Raw genomic sequence first — 23,211 nt, 5'->3', positions numbered from 1 at the left:
TGATATCAGCTCACTGCAATATAACATTTTTGAAACAGGAAAATATCACAGCTTAGCATCATAAATTCAATACCGCAACAAGATAAATCCTTCCTATTAATGTAAACTGCTGTACTTCACAATATATCTACATCTGCAATGCACTTCTATTTGCTGATCGGACTATCATAAACATACATAATTCTCATTGAATAATGGAAGCAGCAAAGAAATCCGAGGGTAACTACATTCTCTAAACTAAAACAGCCACAGCTTGGTCCTTCAAACAGATTCACTCATGCACGGATGTTCCTGCTTGTATATGACAACATAAAATACTATCATCCCCATGACTGGAACCTAGATAACAGAGCAAATGACATCGAAGTATAGTCACTCCTCAATTACACATGCACAGACTGTACGCTGGAAGCTTTATTAACTTGCAATATATACGTCCCAGAGATGCACATACAAAAGACTGGGTACCCTATCAATTAAGAATTTCCAGATTTCTCACTGAATACCTCAGGTAACACTGAAATTACGCAGAAAACAAAGCAGCTAATTTAATTTTGTTCAAAAGAGAAATCATTAACCATTCAAAGCTTCCTGCAACAACTAAATCTTCTCCTTTTCCTCTTTACACTGAGATTAACACTTTAAAACTTGCTCCAAATGGGAATTCGGTACACAGTTTAGGAAATGCAAACACATGAATTAATAACCTGAATTATGCAGATATGAAGCTGAGATTTGCAATTTGTTTTAAAAAGCTAAAAGAACTCACGTTGACTGGTTTGCCCATGTCCAGGCATTATTCAAATGCTTCTGGCTTAATTAGCAGTTTCTTGCAAGCTAGAAAAAAAGCCTGCAAAAATGCTTTAAGAGCTAAAGCACCAGAGTTCTGCTCTCTCCTTTTAAGGGGTTAGTTGCTTCCAGAACCAGCAAGTCCAGGCTGATCACAGTTACACCGTGCCCTTCAGTTCAGAAGGATGTAATGCACAACTGAGTCATGCTTTGCAAGCGGCTGATTGAGGAGCAGAAAGGGGCAAGAGCTCTGCATCCAGTGTTGGGGACTAAGTTCTTTAACCAGACTTTTACCATCACATAACACTGAGGCTGGGATTGCTGCTCCTTCATATATTTATCCTTGCTTGTTAGATCTCACAGCACTTGTAACGCAACTGTTCTTTTAAAAAAGGAAGGGAGAAAACTTGTACTGATGCTGCGCAGAGGGAAATTTCCTCTGAGGAGAAAGGCCTGACCCCACCAGAGTTTTTATTCCATAGATGTTCCCTGTAAAATGTAACTGAAATTGAAACACAACAGCAGGGGCAATAAAAACAACAGGTCACCTTCTGAGTCACCGAGATACCTGATACTACTTTCCTTCATTTGAGCTTTACTCTGGCATAGCTGTATCAAGTCCAAGAAAAATCAGCCTTTCAGCTCACAGCCTTTCAAAAATAATTGCTAGGAAATGTAAAATAAAGCAAAATTGGTGAAATCTGCAGTCTTTTGTTCCTCCTTATAAGCCTCTTTAGAATAGCAAAGAGGTTTCAGTGACACAGACCAATAGCAATCCCCACAGCTTGCAAGTGTTCAGGATGCTTTGCCACTGCAAAGCAGCTCAGATCGCACCGCCTAACCTCAGGTGAAAGTGTGCTGTGATCTTCTGATCTGCAGGGTTGGCACCGGCTTCAAAACAACCGCTTGCATGATGGTTATCAACTTTTTCAAAGGGAAAAGGAGATGCTAAGGGAGTTCTCCTAGACCTTGAGAGGGGGCAAGGAGTCCCAGGGCCATAAACTGTGAGAGTGAGACAAGGAAAATCCAATGCCTTGGATAAAAAAAAAAAATATATATATATACAGATATATATATATATATATATATATATATGACAGCTCTTTGTTCTGAATATGCTTCCAACATCCAGGGCAAAATATTATCCTCAAGACTTTCCTCGGGAGACTAGAATGAGGCTCAGCACTCCAAGCTATCTTGTTGCTCCATTTTCATATTGATAGTGAGTTTAAAAGAATAAATATTTGTCTGAGAGCGTTATTAAAGATTGATATTCCAAACAAAACAATTGTTTGCACCCACAAATTCAAGTTTAGTTCTAGATTAAGAGCTTAATCTTTCATTGCCCAAAATAGCTAGGTGGCTTTGTAAGAATACAGTAATTTCAAGATTGTACAAGAAACTTATTTTACGTAAGCCTCAGAAGTAACTGCTTTCCATCAAATATTTTGCTGTTTACCTCTTAAATGTACATTTTTTCTAACACTTAAGGAGTACCTGCCAAATTCTACCCCTTTTCACCCAAAGCCCAGTCCTTAACTGGGCAGCTTGCCTGTGAGAGGACAGCAGGTGTTGGCCTTAGATTAATACAAGATTGGCCTGGGGAGATCTGGAGCTGCTCCGCACAAGTCCCATCAGTCGCTGGCCAATTCAGATCTAATCCAGAGCAGCCACATCTGGAAGGCAGTATGAGGTAACACCTGCATGGTGTGACATGTATGGTCAGGAGAACTGGTGAATTTAATCTAGTTCCTAAGAATTTATATGTGAAGGTTGTGGGAATCTTTTTAGGCAATTTAAATAGTATCCCAGAATTACCAAAGCTGGAGCAGCCTTCAAGACAGCCAAGGAAAGGTGCCATGAAATAAGTGGCATGGACCCAGACTGTCTCTGCACCCCAGCAAGACAGAAAGCTCTTCAGTATTAGACTGAAATCTATCACCAAGCCTTTTGTATCATTTTGCCTGTGTTTTTCTTCAATAATTAGGAGCTTTTAGCTATCAGAGTACATCAGACCTGTACCTTCCACAAGCACTGAAGTCACTCAGAAAAATGATAGCAAACATCAATGTGAAACTAGAAGGCAAAAAAAAAAAAACTGCTACAGCATCATCTAAACACAAGATACTAAGTAATAGCATTAAAAAAAAAATCTATTTCACACAGATGAAAATCATTACAGTCCTCTAGAGACCCTCTCTCTCTCTGCAGTAACCCGTGTCATTTTCTAGCTAGTAAAAATGTGCCACAGGATATCAAAAGATGGTAACGTTCTTCTAATTTTAATATTCCTCTAATCCAATAATGGCTTGTTTACTGCTTTCTAATTTAAAGGTAATTCATTAGATGTATCCTGTCACATCTTATTGGCATCGATGGCGTAAGAATCATACGCACCTCTGAGGCATGTCAGTCATACTGCTTATGTTCTATACGGTTCCCTCAATGTAAATAACTACTGATGCAATGGAACTGATAAGGAAGTGCATGTGTGTGCGTACATATAAATTATAAACAAAAATATTAAATTACTTCAAGGATGAACTCTGGACCCAAAAAATTATGTTCCACACTAAGAACTCTAGCAAACAGAAAATATTTAAGCTAATACAAGTGATTTGTGTGCAAATATTTGTGACGGTGACACAGAGGGTCTCACACAGCCTGCAGGGAAGCCCCCAACTGACTTGCAGGGGACTTGAATGAATCTGCTGCAAAATGATGAAGGTTAAGGAAACATTAGACAGAAGAGGCAGCCTGAACTCACAAACAGACATTTCAGGAGCCAGACTGTGCTTGGCAACATCTGTTGTGATTCTGTAAAAGCTACCCAAGACAGCCGAGTTTTTGAGTAACCCTACAGCAATGTAACAGGAACTGAGGCCCAGGGCTTCCAACCTGCTAGACCTCGGCAGCACGGAGGCACCAGGGTCCTGGGGTGAAGGCAAGAGCGCAGCAGGAGCCATTAGCACAGCGGGGGAACACACACTTTCCTGCCTCACCAGCTACAGCAGCATCCACCTGGCTGCACCATTTTCCTCCTCAGTCCCCTGACACAGACCCGGTGCCTACCTCCACGTGAGCAGCTCTACTCCAAGCCATAAAGCAAAGGAAGCAGTTTACTACAGGTAAATCCACTGTGTGCTCAAACACACTGTTCAGGCAGCTTTCCTGCCACAAGTGCTGAGAACTCTCCAGCTGTTTATATTCTGCCAGCAACCGGCTCAATCACATTTCTTTCTACAGCAGGGAACTAGTATGTCTGTTTTCAAGGATCTCTTCACAAGAAGTGAAACCTTTGACCACCCAGACGAACCACACACGTGTGGCTATTTATCGAGCCATGCCTATCTTGGAGCAGGGCACGCAACAGCAACACAATGAAACCGTGCTAGGAAACCACCCCATTTGCCCAAACTTGTGTTATTTCTTAGGAGCTCGGCAGGATCACCACATCAGTTTGGAAGACAGTTTGGGTCAGTAGTGTCCAAAACCATCACCTCATTGGCTGTCGATGATGTCATGCCCGTGCATTAATCCCCAGTGACTGCAGGTTTAACATCATGCATATCACCACATCATCTACATAACGACAATGAATGCCAGTCTTAGAGGAAATTACTGGAGCAGAGAATAAAGCAACTTGTTGAAACAGGGAAAGTCGCGTCCCTTCAGTGATTATTTCCAGCTTTTTTTTGTCAAAGTGAAGTTGCTGGGGTCAGGAAATGGCACATGCCTCCCTGAAAGGAGTGGGTATTGTTACAGCTCGATTTTCAAGAAAGTAAATCTTCCAGACCTCCCACTCAAAAAGGTTAAAGTACCAGTGGTGAGAAACTAGCTGATCTGGGGGAAAAAAGTATTTCAGGAGCTATAAGATCTGGAGCTGAAATTAAAAACATTTTTAAAAATGAAAAAAATTTGGAAGTAAGAGTGATACCTACAAGGCAAGCTTGTCCATTTGCTAGTGACACCCTCATCACTGGAACAACTACGGCAGTAGATGAATTACACACACACAGCCACACACACCGGTGCACAGAGACATTTAACTGTACCAGGAACACTTGGGGTGTTGGGGACCGCCAGCCGCACTCCCCCAGCCTGCCCCAGCCCGTCAGCTTCCCCACGGACGCACCGAGGAGCGCAAATATCCCAGGCACCTGCCGGCAAGGGGGGCTCTGCCGGTGCCGGGCTGCGGGGCCAGCACCCCCCGCTCCCCGGCTGGGGCAACCTGCCGGACCCGGGGGGCCACTTCGGGAAGAGAGAAGTCGCTGTTACCCACCGCGCTGCTGCTAATTACACTCCTAAATCCAAGTTAGCCCGCAGGGGAAGCGATGCCCCTCCCGGCGCAGCCGCTCGCCCCCCGCGCAGCGCCGAGCACCGGCCCGGGGACCCCCCGGGGGGCAGCCGGGCCCCAGCTCTGCTCCCCGGCACCCCTTACCTGGCCGCCGGCTCGCCCGAGGAGCGGCTGCGCTGAAGCGCCACGGAGGCAGGAGCAAGCGTGCGGGGAAGGGGGCGGCCCATCGGCGGGCAGCCGGCCCCAGCCTGCCCGGGGATGCTCCGCACCGGCTCCCGCACGCAGCGGCGCAGCGCCCGAAGTGGCTCCGGAGCTCCCCTCCCGCTCCTCCTCTTCGGAGACGGGGGGAGGAAGCACAGTGTTACGGCTTCTCTCTCTCTCCCCCCACCGCGGGGCTCCCCGCTCCCTCCCTTCACCCACCCCCCTCCCCAGCCCACGACTCCCCCGCGCAGGTTACGCGGCTCCGGCTGTTTGGACCAAGCGCCCTCCCCTCCCTCCGCCCGGGCGGCGCGGATGCTGCGGGGGGGGAGCTGCGCTGCGGGGGGCAGAGCTGCACGCCTCGCCCGGCTCAGCCCGGGCTTCCAGCCGCCTGGCACAGCCCTGGGCCGGTCTGGGCACCCGGGTGGCCGCCGCTCAGCCGAGGGAAGGGAAGGGAAGGGAGATGTTTCTTCAGCTCGCAGCCCGGCCGGAGTTGGCAGCAGCTTCAGGAGACAGGAGCGACTCGAGGGGGGTGCAGAGGGTCAGGGCCACAGGCTCCCCCCGCACGGCTGAGCCCCGCTGCCCCCGGCACCACAGCCCTGCCGGTTATCAATACATTAGCACCTTCAAAAAATTAGTTTAAATGGAAAAAGTGAAAGATGGTCTCTCACCAGCCACAAAGCCGGGGTCACTTTTGGGCAGGCTTGCCAGCAGCCGCTGGGAAACAGATTCTGATTCTTGCTTTGCCACTGCCTTCCTGCACAGCCTTTACCGCCTCACTTTACACCCTCAGGTTCTCTGTAGCTCTGGAGCTTGCTTACACAGTGACGTCCCAGCATGTGCTTCAGTGGGAGTCAGGCAGTTAATTATCTGTAGATATTAGTCCCATTTCTGTGGGCAGGCAGTGCCTCACCGTAAGTGACCGTAGAGCTCAGCGCAATGGTCGGCTGATCTTGGCTACATTCCCTGAATGCTGTTGTGGTGCAAAATATCCTGGACAAACTTCCCTTACATTGGAAGAGCCACCAAAATCATGCCTTCTGAAACAGGGCAGGCTACTTCTATCACAGGAAATCACTCATCAGCTACTGATCCAGCATTGCATATTACCTTTCTAGTTATCCATCTGCAACTTTGCCAGTACACATGTGAAAACCAGCGAAAATGTCAGTAGCCTTCACACCACAATGCCTCGTAAATTAATAATACAGTAGCAGACTCTCACATCTTGGATAAATTCATTTAGCCTGAAAGAAAGGGTCCAAATCCCCAGCCTTAGCTCTCCCTCACCTCACATTAGCATAACTCAGCTATGCTCTTCTAATCACAGGAGCTACAATACAGATAAAATAGGAGAGGACAAGCCTACAGCATCAGATCACATTTCTCCATCTCATTCCTTATACCTGGAGCTACCACATTCTTGCCTCTCAACACTTCATACCCCTCCAGACCTCCAGCGAGCCTAGAAAAGGGGGCAGAGAAAAGGCAGAGAAGGAGAGGAGCTCCAAACTTGCACAAAGGATTGTGAGAAGTGGATCTGGGGAAAAGGGAGAGAACTGGATCTACTGGTGGGAAAGGGAAAGATTTAGAGGACAAGAGACACAAATCACCAGGAAAAGGGTCTTGCCTTGCTGCCTGGGGAACAATCTGTTGAAAGCAGGCTAGCCAGGACACCAGGCAGGGATTACATAGGAGCAACACCCCCGGTACGTGTGCAGGGAGCAGTTTACCTGCCGGGCTGCAGAGTCGTGGGAGACGGGAGCTCACAGCTCCCCCGGCGTGGTGCCATCCTGCGCTCACATTTCCCCCCCCAACACCTCTGTCTCGGGCCATCTCTTAGACTCCGTTTTCCCATCCAGACAATGGAGACAGCCACATTTCTCGCGCAGGGTTGCTGTCAAAATGAATTAAGTGATGTCCAAAGAGTACTTTGAAATGCAGATATTATGCTCACTAGTTTTAATGCCTCCAAAGCGGTCTCCAGATATCTCTAAATCCTCAAGATCTCCCTGATCAATTCCTGTTTTACAGATGAGGAAGCCGAGCAGAGGGACGGATGCTTTAGTCCAGCTCTTTTATGTCGGGTTCTGTGGGTCCCCTCGACCTTGCCATGGCTCAACGCTGGCCCACAGCGACTGAGTCACATCCGAAGCCACATAGGACAAGCATCACACTGCGGTGCCTCCACACCTGATTAACTGCCTATAAAGCTGTTTCCTTTGACAAGTTAATGCCCAGGTTTGAGGTCCCGTTCCTTCCCACAAGCCGGTGCTACACACCTGTTTCTGGCATCTGCTGCACCCTGAAGGACACCACACACACACCCCCCTCCCAAAAGTGTGGGCGTTGCAGGGCTCAACTACATCTCCCCCTGCATTTTCCTTGCCTTTGTAGGTGTGCTGGGAAGGAGCAGGACACAGGAGCTTCTAGTCCCCAGGCCTGTGATCAAATTATCTCTCCCTCTGTCACACATCCTAATCATCACAGCTGGCGGTCATGCCAACAATATTAACGCTGCTGAGTAGCTTTCAGTTTTGCAATTAGCAAGGTTTTCTGCTTCCCTCAAATAAAAAATAGGCTTGTACTACTTAACACTGCATAAATGATACAGATACATTCAAGGCCCGTGTCACTGTCTCATTGAGATGAACCAACACTATAAGTGCTGTAGATATTTTAAATCTTTTGAAGATTACAATGGTTACAAAGCTCATTATTTCTAAAAGTGTTTATCCTTCCTCTCTTTTTTGTTTGCAAAATTAGACAATGTGCAGTTTAAATAAACAACTATTGTACTATTAAACATTGATTAAAGAAAAGGGTTCCATTTAAATTATTAAGTGGCAAGATAAAAAGCATCCCTTCTCTTTTGTACGCTACTTTATTCAGAAGTCAAACTTCTGTAGTCTCACTGAATGCTAATGAGTAGCATAATAACACACAAGGGCAAGAGGGGGCTGAGTAATTAAAAACAGAGGCCAGAAATCAAAGGGCTTGAAATATACTTACCAAAATAATTCAATTATACATTAGAAACCCGGGATAATCAAGACACATCCCACAGTTTCATTCATCATTATGCCCCAATTTAATATCTGTACTGGTCTGCTGTACACAGGAAGCAGCAACTGGGACTTTCATGGGCGATGCCTCAGCTGAAGAGACAAAGGCAACGTGCACTCAGGTCCCGTTCTCATCACGCCGCACCTTGAAAACGGCTTCACTTGGCTGAGTATATTCTCAGCTACCTGATTTAGGGAACTATTTTTAGTCACAACATATTGGTTGTATATTCCTTTTCTCAGTGTCTTTGCAATTAATTAATACAAATCTCCACACCCACCATTTTATCTTCCCTATAAATCCATCTCCCACCCCTCTCCTTGGCTTTACCTCTTCTTGTGTCTTCAGGCTTTCCTGGTTACTCGCAAAAACCTCCGCCAAGCAAAGCAGTGGGTAGGTTCATTCCGCAAACCCTGTATTTATCTGGAATGGCATGAGCCTCCAAAGTTTTCATGCAACATAAGCTGGGTCAAAAAATCCTGATGTAGCTTTGCAATGTCACCACTCTTATGGGCCAAGGAGTCCCAGCACAGCTTCTGGTCTCCAGGATGGTAAAGGAGGGCACCGCAGACTTCAAGGAATTTCCAGTGCCACATAATAAAACAAGGAAAAAAGAGCTAGTCTGATCTTGTTCAGTGATTTGGGAGATCAACGGAGGATTTACGTGATTTTGCTTTGTGCAGTCTTTTTGCTATAAGCACCCATCAAACCTAGTCCCGTGGGCACTGGTAACAGCTTCAGGGAGGGAACTACAAGTAACACGTTGCCAAGAACCACAGAAAAAACAGGAAAAGTGAACAGAAGTTTCCAGCTGACAATGGTTAGCACTGATGTTCAAAGTTTGCACATGCACAAGTTGTTACGTCCATTCTGGCACGTAATTAAGGCAACAACAGGTGAAAACTGTCAGAAACAACTAAGTTCAGCAAAAAAATCAGGAATTTCAGCAAAATAAACATGCAATTGCATATCATCTTCCTGAGGAATCAGACTCTGAACATCTTAGTAGAATTTTTAAAGGTTTAAGCATACAGACTACTTTTTTCTTTAATGAGTGAAGTCAAACACAATACTGCTGTGCTTCACAAGCTGAGAGGAGCCTGTGGGCCAGCACAGGTCGCAACGTTAAATGGTAAAAAAGGAAAACAAGAATCTCAGGTCAATTTTTCCAAAACTGGGAGTCTTAATTAAAATGAAGGTTATGACTTTAGCAGATGGATGCCATTTACTATAGTCTCAGCTATTACTGAGATTTGCTGCATCTTCAATTTAGAACAGAACAAAACGCTTTGTGAGAAAGAGCAAGGGAGCGTACTTCAGCCAGCTTATGACAGCAGTTAATGTGGATGTCTCCAGCTTTCCCCGGACCTATCAGCTACATCTTCCTCAATCAGAAATAAAGCTCCTTTTGAGGTGATTCAGCTTGCCCAAAAGAAGATGTACCTCCACTTGTTAAAAAGGAGATCATTAAGACAAACAAACCAGCCCGTAATGTGAGCTGGAGCCGTGTTTGCCGATGGGGGAGAGGGAAATGCTCAAATTAAGATAGGCATAATTTCAACATACAATGAAGCAGAGAGAAAAATATCTATGTTTTTCTAATGAGGAATTCATTTTTAGAAGAGAAGAAACTAACATACATGTTGCTTGATTTTGCAGAGGGATTGACTGAAAGGAGGGAGACTAGATGGGGCAGAGCCTGAGCTGCACAGGAGCCCCACTGCTCCGTACTCGTTTCCCAAGTTTGGTGGTGAAAGACTCTAATAGATTTCTTAGTGACATCCTTTTCTGAGAAACAGTCTGGGGCAGTAATTCTAACAGGACAAGTCAGCTGTAATGCATCTCTTTCCTCCGTGCAGATGGGGCCTCACTTTACTCATGTGCATAGCTTCCTCCACTTCCTAAGACTACATGGACACAAGAGCAAGTAGCTCTGGCCTCTTATCTTACCTGCCTTAACCAATATAATGGCAGTCAATAAATGAACTACTTTTTTTTTATATATATATGCAATTACATTAAATAGATTGTAGAAGTGACAAAACCCAGAACAACTCCATGAACACAGAGCTGGGCTCTGATTTCTATCAGTATGAGATCAAAGTAGTGTAGTTGCTCATTTACAGCTCAAAGCTGTGTTATTTTCCCTAACTCAGGCTGTATTGCTACCCAACTGAACTCTGTAAAGGAGAAATATCAAGCTATCTTGATATTCCTTCCACAGTAAATAACGATTTACAAAGGAGGGGGGGGGAAACCTCCCTTCCCGTCCCTCTTTCAATTCATTAAGTTCAACTGCGATAACCAGTGAGGCATACAGGAAAGGGTTAGGTATCTCTGCCTCTGAATATTTAATTCAGGAGTAAATGTAATGCACAGCATCCTTATACCCTTGGGAGTTCAGCAGCCAATATGCCAATGAATATATCCTGACAATAGTGATTTTTTCTGCACTTTGGAGGCATGAGTGACATTTGCTCACCACATATGTTACATCGGATGCTGAGGTCTACACTTGTGAGAAATTAATCAGAATCCATCTGTTTCCTTCTCATCCTAGACAATTTCATTACAACTTAACCAAAGATTATAGGATTCCCATGTCTGTGTCCCCAGCCCCCAGCCCAGTCTTGGTGTTACCATACTGAACGATTAAAGCTGCTTAGTTTAAGTCAGGTCAGAAACAATCTTCCTTCCTGTAGGGGAAGGCATAATGCTCATAAGCAGGGTCCAAAATCTGTTCTAAATTACATGTAGGTAAATCCAGAACATCCCTGCTGAACCAAAGGGGGTTTAGATTTATCGTGGAGCTGGATCTGGACCTTGATCCTTCGATACATGTTTCTGGTGGCTGGTTTTGATTGGCATCAGGCTCGAGGTGGCACCGAGTCAGTCGCTCTGCACACCCTCTGTTACATTTTCATTTACCTGCCCAGGTGATGAGCCAAGGGGTGGCTCAGCCTTCCTGCGGGGCCGGGAGATACTGTGCTGCTCTTGGGAAAAGAAAGTGCTCTGTCTTAAAATATTCCCTGTACTTACACATGCAGCTTAGCAAATTCTTCGCTTATTTCTTACTTACTAGTACCTCTTTAATTCGATGTAACAGCAAGGGAAAACTGGACATAAAGATTGCTTGGATTCAGCTGATTTATAATGCTGGATACTGCACAACGATGGATGCCTTTGCTTCAAAGCGGGGTTTTCTAAGAGTTCTTTGGACGAGGCACAAACGGCACAAAAAACCCAAAGCATAAATATCAGTGGGAATCCGGTACCCGATTGCTAGGTAACAGCCACAGCTAAGCCTGCTGACATGAGGTTTCCTGAATGACAGGGAAGCCAAAGCTATGAAGCAAGAAGTGAGGTTTCTGTTACAGACGCAATCGACAGGGAGACACCGCGTGGGAGGCCTGGGACAGCCCAGTAAGGAGGGAAACGAGCTCCTGTGGTCAGGAGCAGAGAGGCAGCTGGAGCGCCTGGGGTCTACACCCCAGGGAGGCACAACCCGAGGTACAAAGGGATGGAGAGCGTGGGCTGGCTGCTGCAGCACACAGGGACAGCGCAGCTGACCCAGAGTGGGGGTGGCATGTCCCTTCGCAGGGGAACAGCATCTCCTGTACCTACCACCCCAGAGCCTTTCAACAACGGAGCCATGAGCACTTCTGCTGCTCGGCCTGAGCAAAGCAGGGTACTTGGAGATGTGAGGTTTTCCACCCGCTTCAGCAGGACCGCTCACCCCTTCCAATGGCGGCTGGTCCCACCATGCGACTGGAAGTCAAGAGCCCACCCGTGGGATGGCAGAAAGCAGGTGCTAGTCCTGCTGAGCAGGAGCAGAGGGACCCCAGCAGGGTTAGGTTAACGTGGCTGCCCTGAACTAGGCAAGCATCCCCTGGCACTGCAGCTTCGTGGGGACCAGCCCCAGCACGCGAGCATCCTGGCAGTGCAGGAGGAAGGAGGCAATCAAGCAAAGCTGTGCAGGACCTGCTAGAAAGAGTGGCTACAAACAATAGGTTGTGGCAATGAGATTTTTCTGCAAGCAGAGAAATTCATCCAGCAGTGGGGAGGTGGAAGCTGAAGGTAGATGAGATCTGCAAAGCAAAATGCCAGCCAGCCAGCCCGAGATGGGAAACTGCACGAAGCTCCCTGACCCTGTGCAGAGCCATGCTGCCTTCTCCCCCCTTACAGCTATTATTCCAGCTGACTTGCAGATACCCGATAGTTATTTTTGAAATGAAGGTGCATTCAGATCAGGCTGTCACAGCCTGTCTTTTCAATCATGAGTTGCTTGATCAGATGCGTTTTTTGCTGTAACATAATCACATGATACCAGCACTTTTAACAGGACCTATATTCTAGCTCCAGTACTGGAAACTTCCTTGCCAGAAAGATATTGACACATTGGGAGATAGCTATAAAAGAAAAAAAGATCTTGCATAAATTAACTTATGCTATTTATAGACATGGAGAGCAGTCTATCCATGGGACCATCTGCTAATCTATGTCCCATGGCAATTAAAGTCAACATTTCACCATATCTTCTCCATCAAGGGCTGAGATTATGCACTGTACTCTTTTTTTATTTTTTTTTTATTACACTAACCTTTCATCTGTGCTGTTTAGTGTCCCTTTCCAACTTTCTGTAACACTTCCCGTATCCAGTCTCCGAGTGCCTGCTACAAGAAACAAAAACCTCAAACTGTCCTATCATTACTATGAGTTCAAGGGGCCAGTAGATGACAAAGGCTCTATATATTTCATTGATTCTCAAGACCTTTTCTATTTCAATGAAAATAAAACAGACATTATGCAGTAAATTAATGAATTTTATATTAGATACAGAGCAGACTTCATACAGTTAATTTTTTTCAGTGCTCCTTGTTATAAACATCCCACGTACATTTTCAGAAGTGACTTAGGATTTTGGACACTATGTTTTTAAGCATCCAGCCCAAGATGCTTTCCAAAATTCTCAAAAAACCTGTGAGCAGACCTCTCACCATCTCGTTTTCTTCAAGGGAAGCTGGAAGCCTAAAAAGCATGGCTCCCAAATATTCTGCTTTAGAAAACGCATAAAGACAAAACCCAACAGCATTTAAAGTATAGCTTATCCACATTGTAGATACTAGAGAATTTTCTGAAGTAACTTAAAAGCTTGAGTCCTACTGCCTTTTTCTGTATCTTTTTATACACAACACATTTATTACTCTATGTAATTTTAATAATTTATACTGGCACCATCATTTTAGCAATAGCATTCGCTACATTTAGCAACAGGAGCTACTATAAAAGCAAGGAAGAAAATACAGAAGATTCGATTAGCAGGAAGGTTTGCCAGAAAGGCAGCCTTACAGTGGGACTGAAGGACTCTTGCTCAGGTGAAAGACATCATTTTACAGAAATAATAGCTCAGGGATACACGTTTCATGAACTCTAATACATTTTGTTAATTAAAAAAAATTAAAGGCTTTTTTAGCCAGTACATCGATCAATTACACAAATAACATCTCAAGCAACGCTCCATCTCTGTCATAGCTGCTGTTACAAAAAGCTTCTTTTTTCCAGATGTGGGGGGATGCATGTGAGAAAGAAACGGAAGCGTTAGCAGTGACACAATCAAATATTACCCATTTTGGTCTGAAACTTGCTGCAGTCACAAGACAATTAGAAGTTCAGTGAGCACAGAGCTCTCCACAATTTATGCAGCCTGAGCCACTCCACATGGGAACGATCCCATGTGGATCTTCCCTATCTCCCTTCCCTTCCCAGCCTCCCCAGGACTTTCCTTTCTCTGGTTTCCACTTTCCAACACAAGACACGAAAACTCTGAGAAAGAAGGTGCTGAGGATGAGCTTAACAACAACAGCTCTAAACTCTCTGTTCAAAACCTAAAGGTTATTATGCAAAGTCCTAGAGGAGAAAAATCTGTGTAATACCTTCCCTCAGCATCTAAAAAATATAACAGACCATTACTGGCTATGAATATAATGTATACGAAGCATACCACGGTATAGATGTAAGTATCTGTGGAGAGGTTTTAAAGCCATTGTCCATTTTTGCACATTAAAACCCACAAAGAGATTTATTTAGAGCACTAAATCATTTCATTTCTCTCTGGCTAGAATTTTAACTATTAAAATATTCATCATGCTCTCCAAGAATCTCCATGCCAAGTATTTATTTTATTTTTTATAATCTTCTAAATAGCTTCTCTTCAAAGCTTCTTCAGGTGTAGATACTTACTTAAAAAGACACTGAAAATAAGAACTTACTGCAAAACCCTAAAAAAACAAGTGAGACATCAGGCACTGCTGAGACCAGGGGTCTGCCCATCAGCAGTGGCCTGTGACCACAGCACCGCAAAGGGGTGGATTCCACAAAATTCAGTGCTTAGGGTGAACAGAAAGGGCATTTTTTTTCAAGGTTTGAAGTTTTCAAGTGTAAGTTCTTGGGCCTTCGCATAAGTAGATGTAACTTTCTTCTGCTAAGAAGGCTGGGGTGGGGGAGAGCTTCTATAAAGGGGGTACTTGTGTCAAAACCTCCCTTTTAGACTTCCTTCCAGATGGGCAATATTTTTTGTAAGGTGTATGGTTGGCACTGAGGAAAATCACTATGGGTTGTTTTTTTTCTTAAAATCTCTCCTTCATCTTGTTACTTACTTTGGCTGACGGGATACCCCTGGCCCCGAAATGCTGCTCTGGGCTGGCAGGCAGGGTGCTGGGCACAGTGCTGAGCTCCCCGCTGCACCCAGCCTCTGCCGGCGCCTTGCTGCACCACGGCCAAGCGGAGAGCTGCACGGCACCCTGCTCCTGGCGGGCTGGCACGGGGCAGCCCAGGCTGTGCCGGCCGTCAGAGCTGCCTCCTCCACGGTGGTTCTCCCACGGGGATGCGCAAGGGACCACCCCAGCAGCCAGCCAGCCTCGTGCCCTTGGCACAGAGGGCAGCAGGGACCACGTGCCAGCGGAGGGGGTCTTTTACCCACGGTGCGATGGGATGAAAGGCACAGGCACTACAGTTGTCATCAGCAGTAATAGCTGGTTCTGTAGTGCATGAGCTCGTCACAGCATTGGGTTCCTGGCCAAAAGGTCAGCGGCACCACGGAGGCTCAGCCCACCTCCTCAGCAGGTTTTGGGCTGGTGCCAGAGCAAGCATCTTCTGCCTGGAAATACCCTTTGGATGGAGCCTCTGACAGAGTCCAAAGCCAGGGCCGGCTCAGATGCCTTCACACCCCGGTGACGTGGCTGCTCCTCACCCTGCAGCCTCCTCAGCTGGAGATGCTGAATGTGATCAGATACAATTTGGCAGCTGTAAAGCTCTGTTACAAACTGCCAGGGAAGAGATAACCTGCAGTTTCAAGAACATTTCTTTTAATTTGAAGAGAAGCTGACACCACCCCTCTCCTCCCCGTGAAGCCTCTGCTTTATGCATGGAGCCAACCTCGTTCTCAAGCACTGAATCTGAACCATTATGCTACTTTCTATATCCCCACATGTGATTTAACTTCTTCCACGTGGAAAAAAAATTACTGTAATTGTCCTTCCTTCTGTTTCTTCTCACAGAGGAAGGAGTCAAAGAGCGAGGTACAAACCTGAAAAACGATACCAAACTTTTACTGAGTGCTTTGGCAACTCCTCCAAGAGCTCTCGGGCCACCACAGCTCCCTGGAGGACAACAGTCGGCAGCATCTTCAGGCGATTTCACACAGAATTTGTGCCATTGCTTCTCTGTCCAAAGGGATTTCATTCTGCAGCTATATAAACGTTGAAAGCAAGGAGGCTGTTTACCTTTTGTAGTCTCCAAGGAGTAAGGGTTGTGCTTGTACATAGTTATTCCACCTGTTTTGTTTTCTCTCGCAGACACAGAGATTAATGAAGAAAGGCAAGTAAGTCTGCATTTGTAGACACTGACTACATTATTACTGAATGCAGAACTTAACACTGAATGTCTGGGTCATTTAAAAGGTGACAGGCACTTGTGAGAAAACGCATTTAGCTTATTTATGGAGAACAGAGAGACACATTGGATTCACTGTATCATGGGCTTTCCCAAGTGAAATGCTCTAGTCAAGGTAGACTAAGTGAAGACATCTCACAACTGGTGAGGAAACTTGTTCTTTTCAGCGAATCGCTGTTGATATGGCATATCAGGTATCATCAATGGATCAAACAACTTTTACTGAAACATGACCTGCTATTTCCACAAAAAAAAAAGTCTCTTACCTTTCCCACATTTATTTCCTACAAACTCTTTGGTTTTCATTTAATGTCTGTCTAAAAGGCTAAAGACCCAGGCACTCCACTCAGTTGCACTGACATTATCTTTTAATTAGCAGAGGTCACTTAATGCTTTTAGTACAATCAACAGTTGCTGTCTTTCCACGATCAACTACAGGAGCATCACAGTTAATGCAGACTGATTAAAACTTGAAAATCCTTTAGCATAAAAGTATCTCAGGACAAATATAATCAAGCTATAGCATGTAGATCATTTTCCTTGACAGCTTTGATTGCCACTCCATTAGTGTGTGACTGATTATCACCGCACACTATCATTTTATGGAAAACGTCCTAATTTGTGCAGCACCGCCTGGTCACAGGAAGAATAATTGAGGATCTGTGGGTAAACGGCCCCTCATCTTGTATTGTGGGTCTCACCAGAGGACTGACAAAGCTGTGGGTGAAATTAATCCCCAGGGCTATCTCCAGCTGCATGCATTTGACATCCTTTAAGTGCTTCCAAAACCTCATCTCAGAAGAAGGAAAGCTAAAGTGAAGGTTCACATGTGATTGGTGAGCAATAAACAAAGCTCACACTGGAGAGGCATGCACAACTCGCTGCTCAGCATTGCAGCTGAATGTAAGTGAAAAAATGCAACCAAATGTATAATGTCTTGCAAGTTTAAACCAGCTTCCACACACACAGATGAAGTTGGGACCCTTGACTGATTTCAGTGGAGAAAGACCCAGTGGGTGTTTGGTGGAGAGAGATTTGTCCAAAGCGAATAAGTTTTTGGGGAGTGGGGACCACGTTCAACTTGAGACAGGCAGCTCTTCTTGCACCAGAGTCAGATTTTAAAAGACAAAGGCAAAAAGGCAGGGCTACCATCTCCAATACCTAATAGTTCTGTTAATCCTTACCCTTTTGACCCATTCACAAAGAAAATAATTCCAGGAAACCAATGGTATGAATTCTGTTATCATCTCTGATTTATATCATATCTGCCCTGAGTTTGCAAAGTCAGTAAAATGAGAAGAGCTCTTACTATTCCTGTATACAATTTAACAAAGGCTTCTTAGTCTTGGTAGCTTTTTATTGCTAGACAAGGAGCATATGTCAGAAAACATATGGCAAACAACAAAACCAGGATGAACCGGACCAAAAAAATAGAGCAAGCATTTCTATTTAAAAAACAATTACATAAAGCTCCCTTGGAATGGCCATATACATCCACAAACCAGCCGTTTTCATCTCCTCTGCTGCACTTAGGTTATGAAAGGATTTAGTTTCCCAAGAAAAGAATTTGAGACATAAGGAACACAGGACAATTTTAAATTAAACAGCATGACTATGGTAACATCTGCAATAGATTGGGTGCCCTAAACACAGTACAGGAGATAACAGTCGTCTTATCTATGGTTTGGTAAATAATTTCTCCTACCTCAAGGGTCATTACATCTTCAGTTCTTTCTGTCATTTGTGATTCCACTGAGGGGCTGAGGAAATCAAGTCTCTACAGGTGCTTATGGTGCCAGTGAGCAGCTATAAATAACACCCCCGCGTTCGGCGGCACAGGACAAGAAACCTCATTCGCATCCTGACGTTCCTTCATTAGACACCAACGTTCAGCCCTACCAGATCTCAGCATTTCCCAACATCGAATTTGGCAGGCAGGCACTAAACAGCAACACGAGCCATTAGGGAAAAGATTTTCTGCTTTCCTGCATCCCAAAGGCTCCACAGTCCCCTCCAGAGAGAAATGGGGAGCTGGGCTGGTGGGAAAGTCCCACCGAGTGGCATGTTCCCAAACTAGTGAATCGGCAGAAAAACCTTCCTCACCGGTCCTAAACATTGAACTCGTCAGGTGGGGGATCACGTCAGCCCAGAGCAGATCCCCACGGCCAGGTAGCACACACATCACATCCCTCCCCACGCTGCTGCTGGGTGCTCGCTCCAGCAAAGCGCAGCAGGAGGCTCCCTCCAAATTGCCCAGCCACGAGCTGCCCACGGCTCCCTGCCCTGGGAGCAGCACTCTACGTTGCTACTGAATTCTGCTAAAATAAACCCGTAGGTCTGGGGCTGGAGACCACGTTCCTGTTACTGGGAAAGGGATTTGAGACCAGGGCTGGTGTAGCATTGTCCCTGCTGGGGACAGACGTGGGCTCGGCGCTGCCTGCGTAAAGCACCGGCACAAAGAGGAGCTCAGGCACGAGGCTGTGAGGGAATCTTACCGGGTGGGTGCTGTGTTTTGGAGAGTGCCAAAAAGCAGAAGGTCACCTTATCTGGAGAGAAGGGGGAAAACCCCAGTGGGATTCGGTGCACGAAGGTATTAAAACTAAAAAAGCTGAGGAGAAGGTGAGGGGGCAGTGAGATGAGGCAGGCAGAGCTAGACGCGTAAGCGATGCACAGAGATCTCGTGGGACGAGGTTAGGACAGAAGTGACAGCTGGTCTGAAGAAATAGCATTTTAAGATCCAAAACCCTGTCAGGAAAACCCAACTGTGCGGCCAATAGAGAAGTTCAATAAAAATGGGCAGGCAGAAAAAGGACACGAGGTACATAAATACATGCTTATTCAATAAAGCCAGAAATGGAACTGCAAAATTGAGCAAACAAGGCTGCCCGGTGACGGGAGAAAGCCTGATTTATTTGCCTTGCTGAAACACGGCAGCGTGGAAAACACAGTGGGGAAACTGTGTTGTCTCGGTAGGAATTATTCAGCAAAGGCGGGTTAGGTCATGGTTAGAGCACCAGAAAAAGCCTCTGGAAGCCAAGTTTCCCAAGGAAGAAAAATCACACAGACGATGCATAATTGATGCAGATGTACCAGGAGTGTTTGCTCTGGGGACAGAGAGGAAAATTATTTTTTAAAAAAAAATCAACAAACAATAATAAAGCAGTAGTGACTTCTAATTACCTGCATACAACTGATTACAGCCCATACCACAGTGACAAGCTGTTTTTTAGCAACTTGGAGGCGGCCTTTGGAAGGGCTCCTTCCAGGGAGAAAAGCTCCCGTCTCCTAGGGACCAAAGATTAGCAGTAAACTCTGCCTGGACCATTAAGTTTTAGGGGCTGCAGTACATTGTAGGGATGTAATTTACCTCCCATAGGAACAGATCACAATAAAAAAAAATAATAATGGGAACACGGACAAGAATCAAGCAGTTCTGTAAATGAGGATATTCAAATCATGGATTTGGCATCGGGGATGCCCAGGCGTTTCTGGCAGAAGAGGGGTGCAGCATCACCCAAGCCAGCAGTGCAGGGGAAAGCGCAGATTATCAGGGCCAGATGGCTTCACCCAAAAGCTCTACAAGGAAAGAACAAATGAGCCGCTAGCATGAAGATCCCTTCTCATTAACCACCAGTGTCCCCCTTTTTTGAAAAATGCTCAAGACAAATCCATTTCCCAGCCATGACTTTCTGTTTGTGGGTTGTTTTTTTTCCTTACACAAAAGTTGATTATTTTGAGAAGCCATCAAAAGTTACACACACCTAGATGAACGATACCTTTCTGTAGAGGAGAACAGCACCTTTCCAGAAGCTAATCTGCAAAATAGTAAGGGAAACTCACCTATAAATCATATGATCCTTGGAAATATCTTGGGTAAATGCATTAGCAAGGGTCTGTTGATGAACTGAAGTATAAAGGAGAAAAGTATTGCCATGGCTCAAAAACCAGTTAACAGACAGCCATAGCTGGTTAAGTTTTAAGAGGATCAAAGACCTGCATCACCACTGCTGTTTAATAAATTAATGAGCTAGAAAAGCACACAAAGAATAAATGTCAAATACTAGAGAGAAGCTAGAAAAACTCCAGGTGTTCAGGAAATCCACGTGAACAGACATACAGAAAAATAAAGAAACACCCAGAGTGCAATGCAGCCCTGCTCCTCAGTAAACATGAGTTTTTTAGTTCACTGGAAACTGCTTCCAATAATAATTAATAGTGAAAAAGAACAAAATGAAATGGAGCTGCCTACAACAGCCCTGCCAAAACTTTTCTCTGTGAAGTGCTAGCTGGGAGAGTGGCTGGCAGGGGAAGTGTCACCACATAAAATGACATCAGCCCCCACCTCCGATGCAATCTCAGCGCTGCAGAGGTGCCAGGTGGGGCCGAGCTGTGGGTTTCAGTGCGAGCAGTGCCAGCCCCCACCCTCCATCTCAGAGCGATGGCAAAAGTCCAAAGTGAAACAAAAAAACACCACAAAGCAGCAGTCCAGGTCTGGTTGACTCCAAGAGGAGAGCAGTAACGGAGTGTACTGGAGGTAAATTGACACCTGCCCCAAGGGAGAGAAACTTGGGCATCGCTTCTTAGCAAAGAAAAAGAAAAGAAAGAAAAAAAGACTTAAAGAAAGAACTTGGATGATGGGAATGTAAGCAGTGATGGACAAAAAAGCTGCAAGGAACGTGCTGTACTTAAAACATGTCGATATCTGCAAGATTTCACCCACAGCAGGATTGGCACAAGGATCTACACAGGATCCACAGTCGCATTCCTTTTTATCCTTCTTCATTTAAATATCCCAAGCACAAAATTTGATAAGCAAGTCACTGTGGTCCTGCATTCAGGAGAAAACCTCCTCCCACAGTAGTGCCCTGACGCAGCATTGCAATGCATATATCCTCATGAAAGATGCTCTAATAAAACGCTCTATTAAACATAATCTGCCAGCAGAAGAGTATCAACTGTGTAAATATGATATCAGAGAGTTGTTAGAAAGTAAATATGAGAACAAGCAAACACAGGTTTATCAGGAGGGGGCAAAACCCAGAAAGCCTTAGAAATAAGCAAAATTGTTTATTATTTGCAGGACTTAAGGCAAAAATTTTTAGCTGAGTACCAAGCCAGTGGCATCTGGGGTATCCTCAGCCAAGTCCCTTCTGCTGAGATCAAGCCTCTGCCACGCAGCCAGGGTTTTTACTTTCTCCTATTGTCTCCAGAGTGACAGCATCCTCAATTGAGGTAACTGCAGGAAGCTAATATTAAATGTTTTCAAATCTGATCAATAAAATACAATTTACATTAAATGGCCAGAAATCTGTCAATTTTGTTTTTTAATCCTAGACTTTCTGATGAGTTACTGACTCCAAAGGAAAACATTATGGTTATTAAGTAAGTAAAGATTGATTTATTACATACCATTCGGAAATGTTTCCTTTCAAGCATGCATTAAAAGGTCAAACAATCCAAACTTTTTCTTCGTATGGAATGTTAAAAACACTGAATAGATAATATCTAGGGCAGTTTTGCAACCAAGGGCATTAGAAGGAGGTTTGGAGTATGTGTTCCTCTGAACTTCCTTAACTTTTTTTTTTTTTTTTTAGATGAAGTGTTTTAATATTCTGTGTTGAACTACCTAGCTAGCTTTGTTTTGCTAGGGAAAAGCAGTGCTACAGACAGACTCACCATTCCTGCATGCAGACCCGCCTTGCAGACGTTACACACAGAAACTGAGGGGGGGAGAACGGCACGTTTGGCAGGGATTCAACACCCTACCCAGGGAGCAAACAGATTGCTTGCAAGAATTCAAATCAAAGCATCATTCAGACTTCAAAACGTACAGATGCATTTTTCAGCTGCAATTGTTCCTGTTGACAGTTATCTAACTTGGTAATTGATGATAAGGCAGGGAATACTTTGCACTCTAAGCGCACATCTATCAAAGGAATCCCCTGCATTTCAGCAACGCTCACACAGCCGCTGCTGCAGGACGGGATGTGCCCGGGCTCCGGGTCCCAGCAGGAGCGAGGTTTTCCCCGGCTGTCTGGGTACCAAGAGCCGCCATGCCCCGTGCCCCCCACCCTACCTGAAGTGCCACTGAGCCACGCTCTTACTCAGAAGAGCTCCCAGGCTGCAGAGCAGCCCATGCTCAAACATCACTTCAGCACGTACTCAAGTGCTTTGCTGGAGCTGCAGCACTCGAGCCCTGGCTGCCCAGCGCCTCTCGGGCCATGCCCTCTGCACCTCGCTGAGCGGGAGAGACGATGCGGGCGCAGGAGGCGAGGGCAGAGGGACCAGAGCATCCCTCCCTGCCCGCTGAAAAGCCACTGACACAGACACACAAATAACTGATAACATTAAGCTACCGGGTAGGAGGACGTTTTGTAAAGCAGAATGCAGGCTGCTTAAATAATGAATTAAGAGGCATCAAAGAACACATATGTAAAAGGACAGAGAGGGAAGGTCTGATATTTTAGACTATGCTAGACCACAATGAATAAATTATAAAAAAGGCTGAACACTAAGTATAAAGATGTCTAGCAAAAGAAAAGTACCTACACTTCTCATCCCTGACTGGGTCACAAATGAAGACAGAGCTGAAGGCTCAGCTGGTCCGTAATGTTTTGTTCCATGTACATTTTCCTTCAGTCTGAGGTGTCTTTATTTAACAGCTTCCATTCTGCCTTTGAGCCGTTTACATCAGAGATAAGCTTGCTTATTTTTCTGATGCTGCTGAAGTTCTCCCAGTCATAAAAAACTAAGAACACCCAGTCAGTTTGACAAAGATGAAGTGATGGGTAGGAGGCACATTTCATTATGCTATCAAGGCTTTGGCGTGGTAATTGGTGAAGAAACAATTCAGAGCTGTCAGCTGAATACACACGCCTTTTCACTGACTGATGTGCTGAGTCCTTGATGGG

General features: G+C 45.2%; 1 protein-coding gene across 9 annotated transcripts in view; it reads right to left on the bottom strand.

Moving 5' to 3' along the window:
* The window catches only part of TAFA4 (TAFA chemokine like family member 4), a 93,821-nt gene extending 75,666 nt beyond the window's left edge, over window positions 1-18,155 (bottom strand). For 2 of the 9 annotated variants that reach the window (XM_056338518.1, XM_056338520.1), the window contains exon 1: window positions 8,681-8,957. Coding sequence is in view for 2 of the 9 variants with exons in the window: in XM_056338512.1 (XP_056194487.1) it covers window positions 7,018-7,120 (103 nt within the window). In the remaining 7 variants the exon portion in view is untranslated. Of the gene's footprint in view, window positions 1-5,230; window positions 5,483-5,955; window positions 6,093-7,017; window positions 7,141-8,680; window positions 8,958-18,005 lie in introns of those variants that run through there. The other 7 variants (XM_056338517.1, XM_056338516.1, XM_056338521.1 and 4 more) reach the window with 6 other exon arrangements.
* Between the last annotated feature and the right edge of the window lie 5,056 nt (window positions 18,156-23,211).

This window comes from Falco biarmicus, chromosome 4 (genome assembly GCF_023638135.1).
Source record: "Falco biarmicus isolate bFalBia1 chromosome 4, bFalBia1.pri, whole genome shotgun sequence".
Taxonomy (NCBI): Eukaryota; Metazoa; Chordata; class Aves; order Falconiformes; family Falconidae; genus Falco; species Falco biarmicus.
This window is presented reverse-complemented; position numbering and strand designations above follow the sequence as displayed.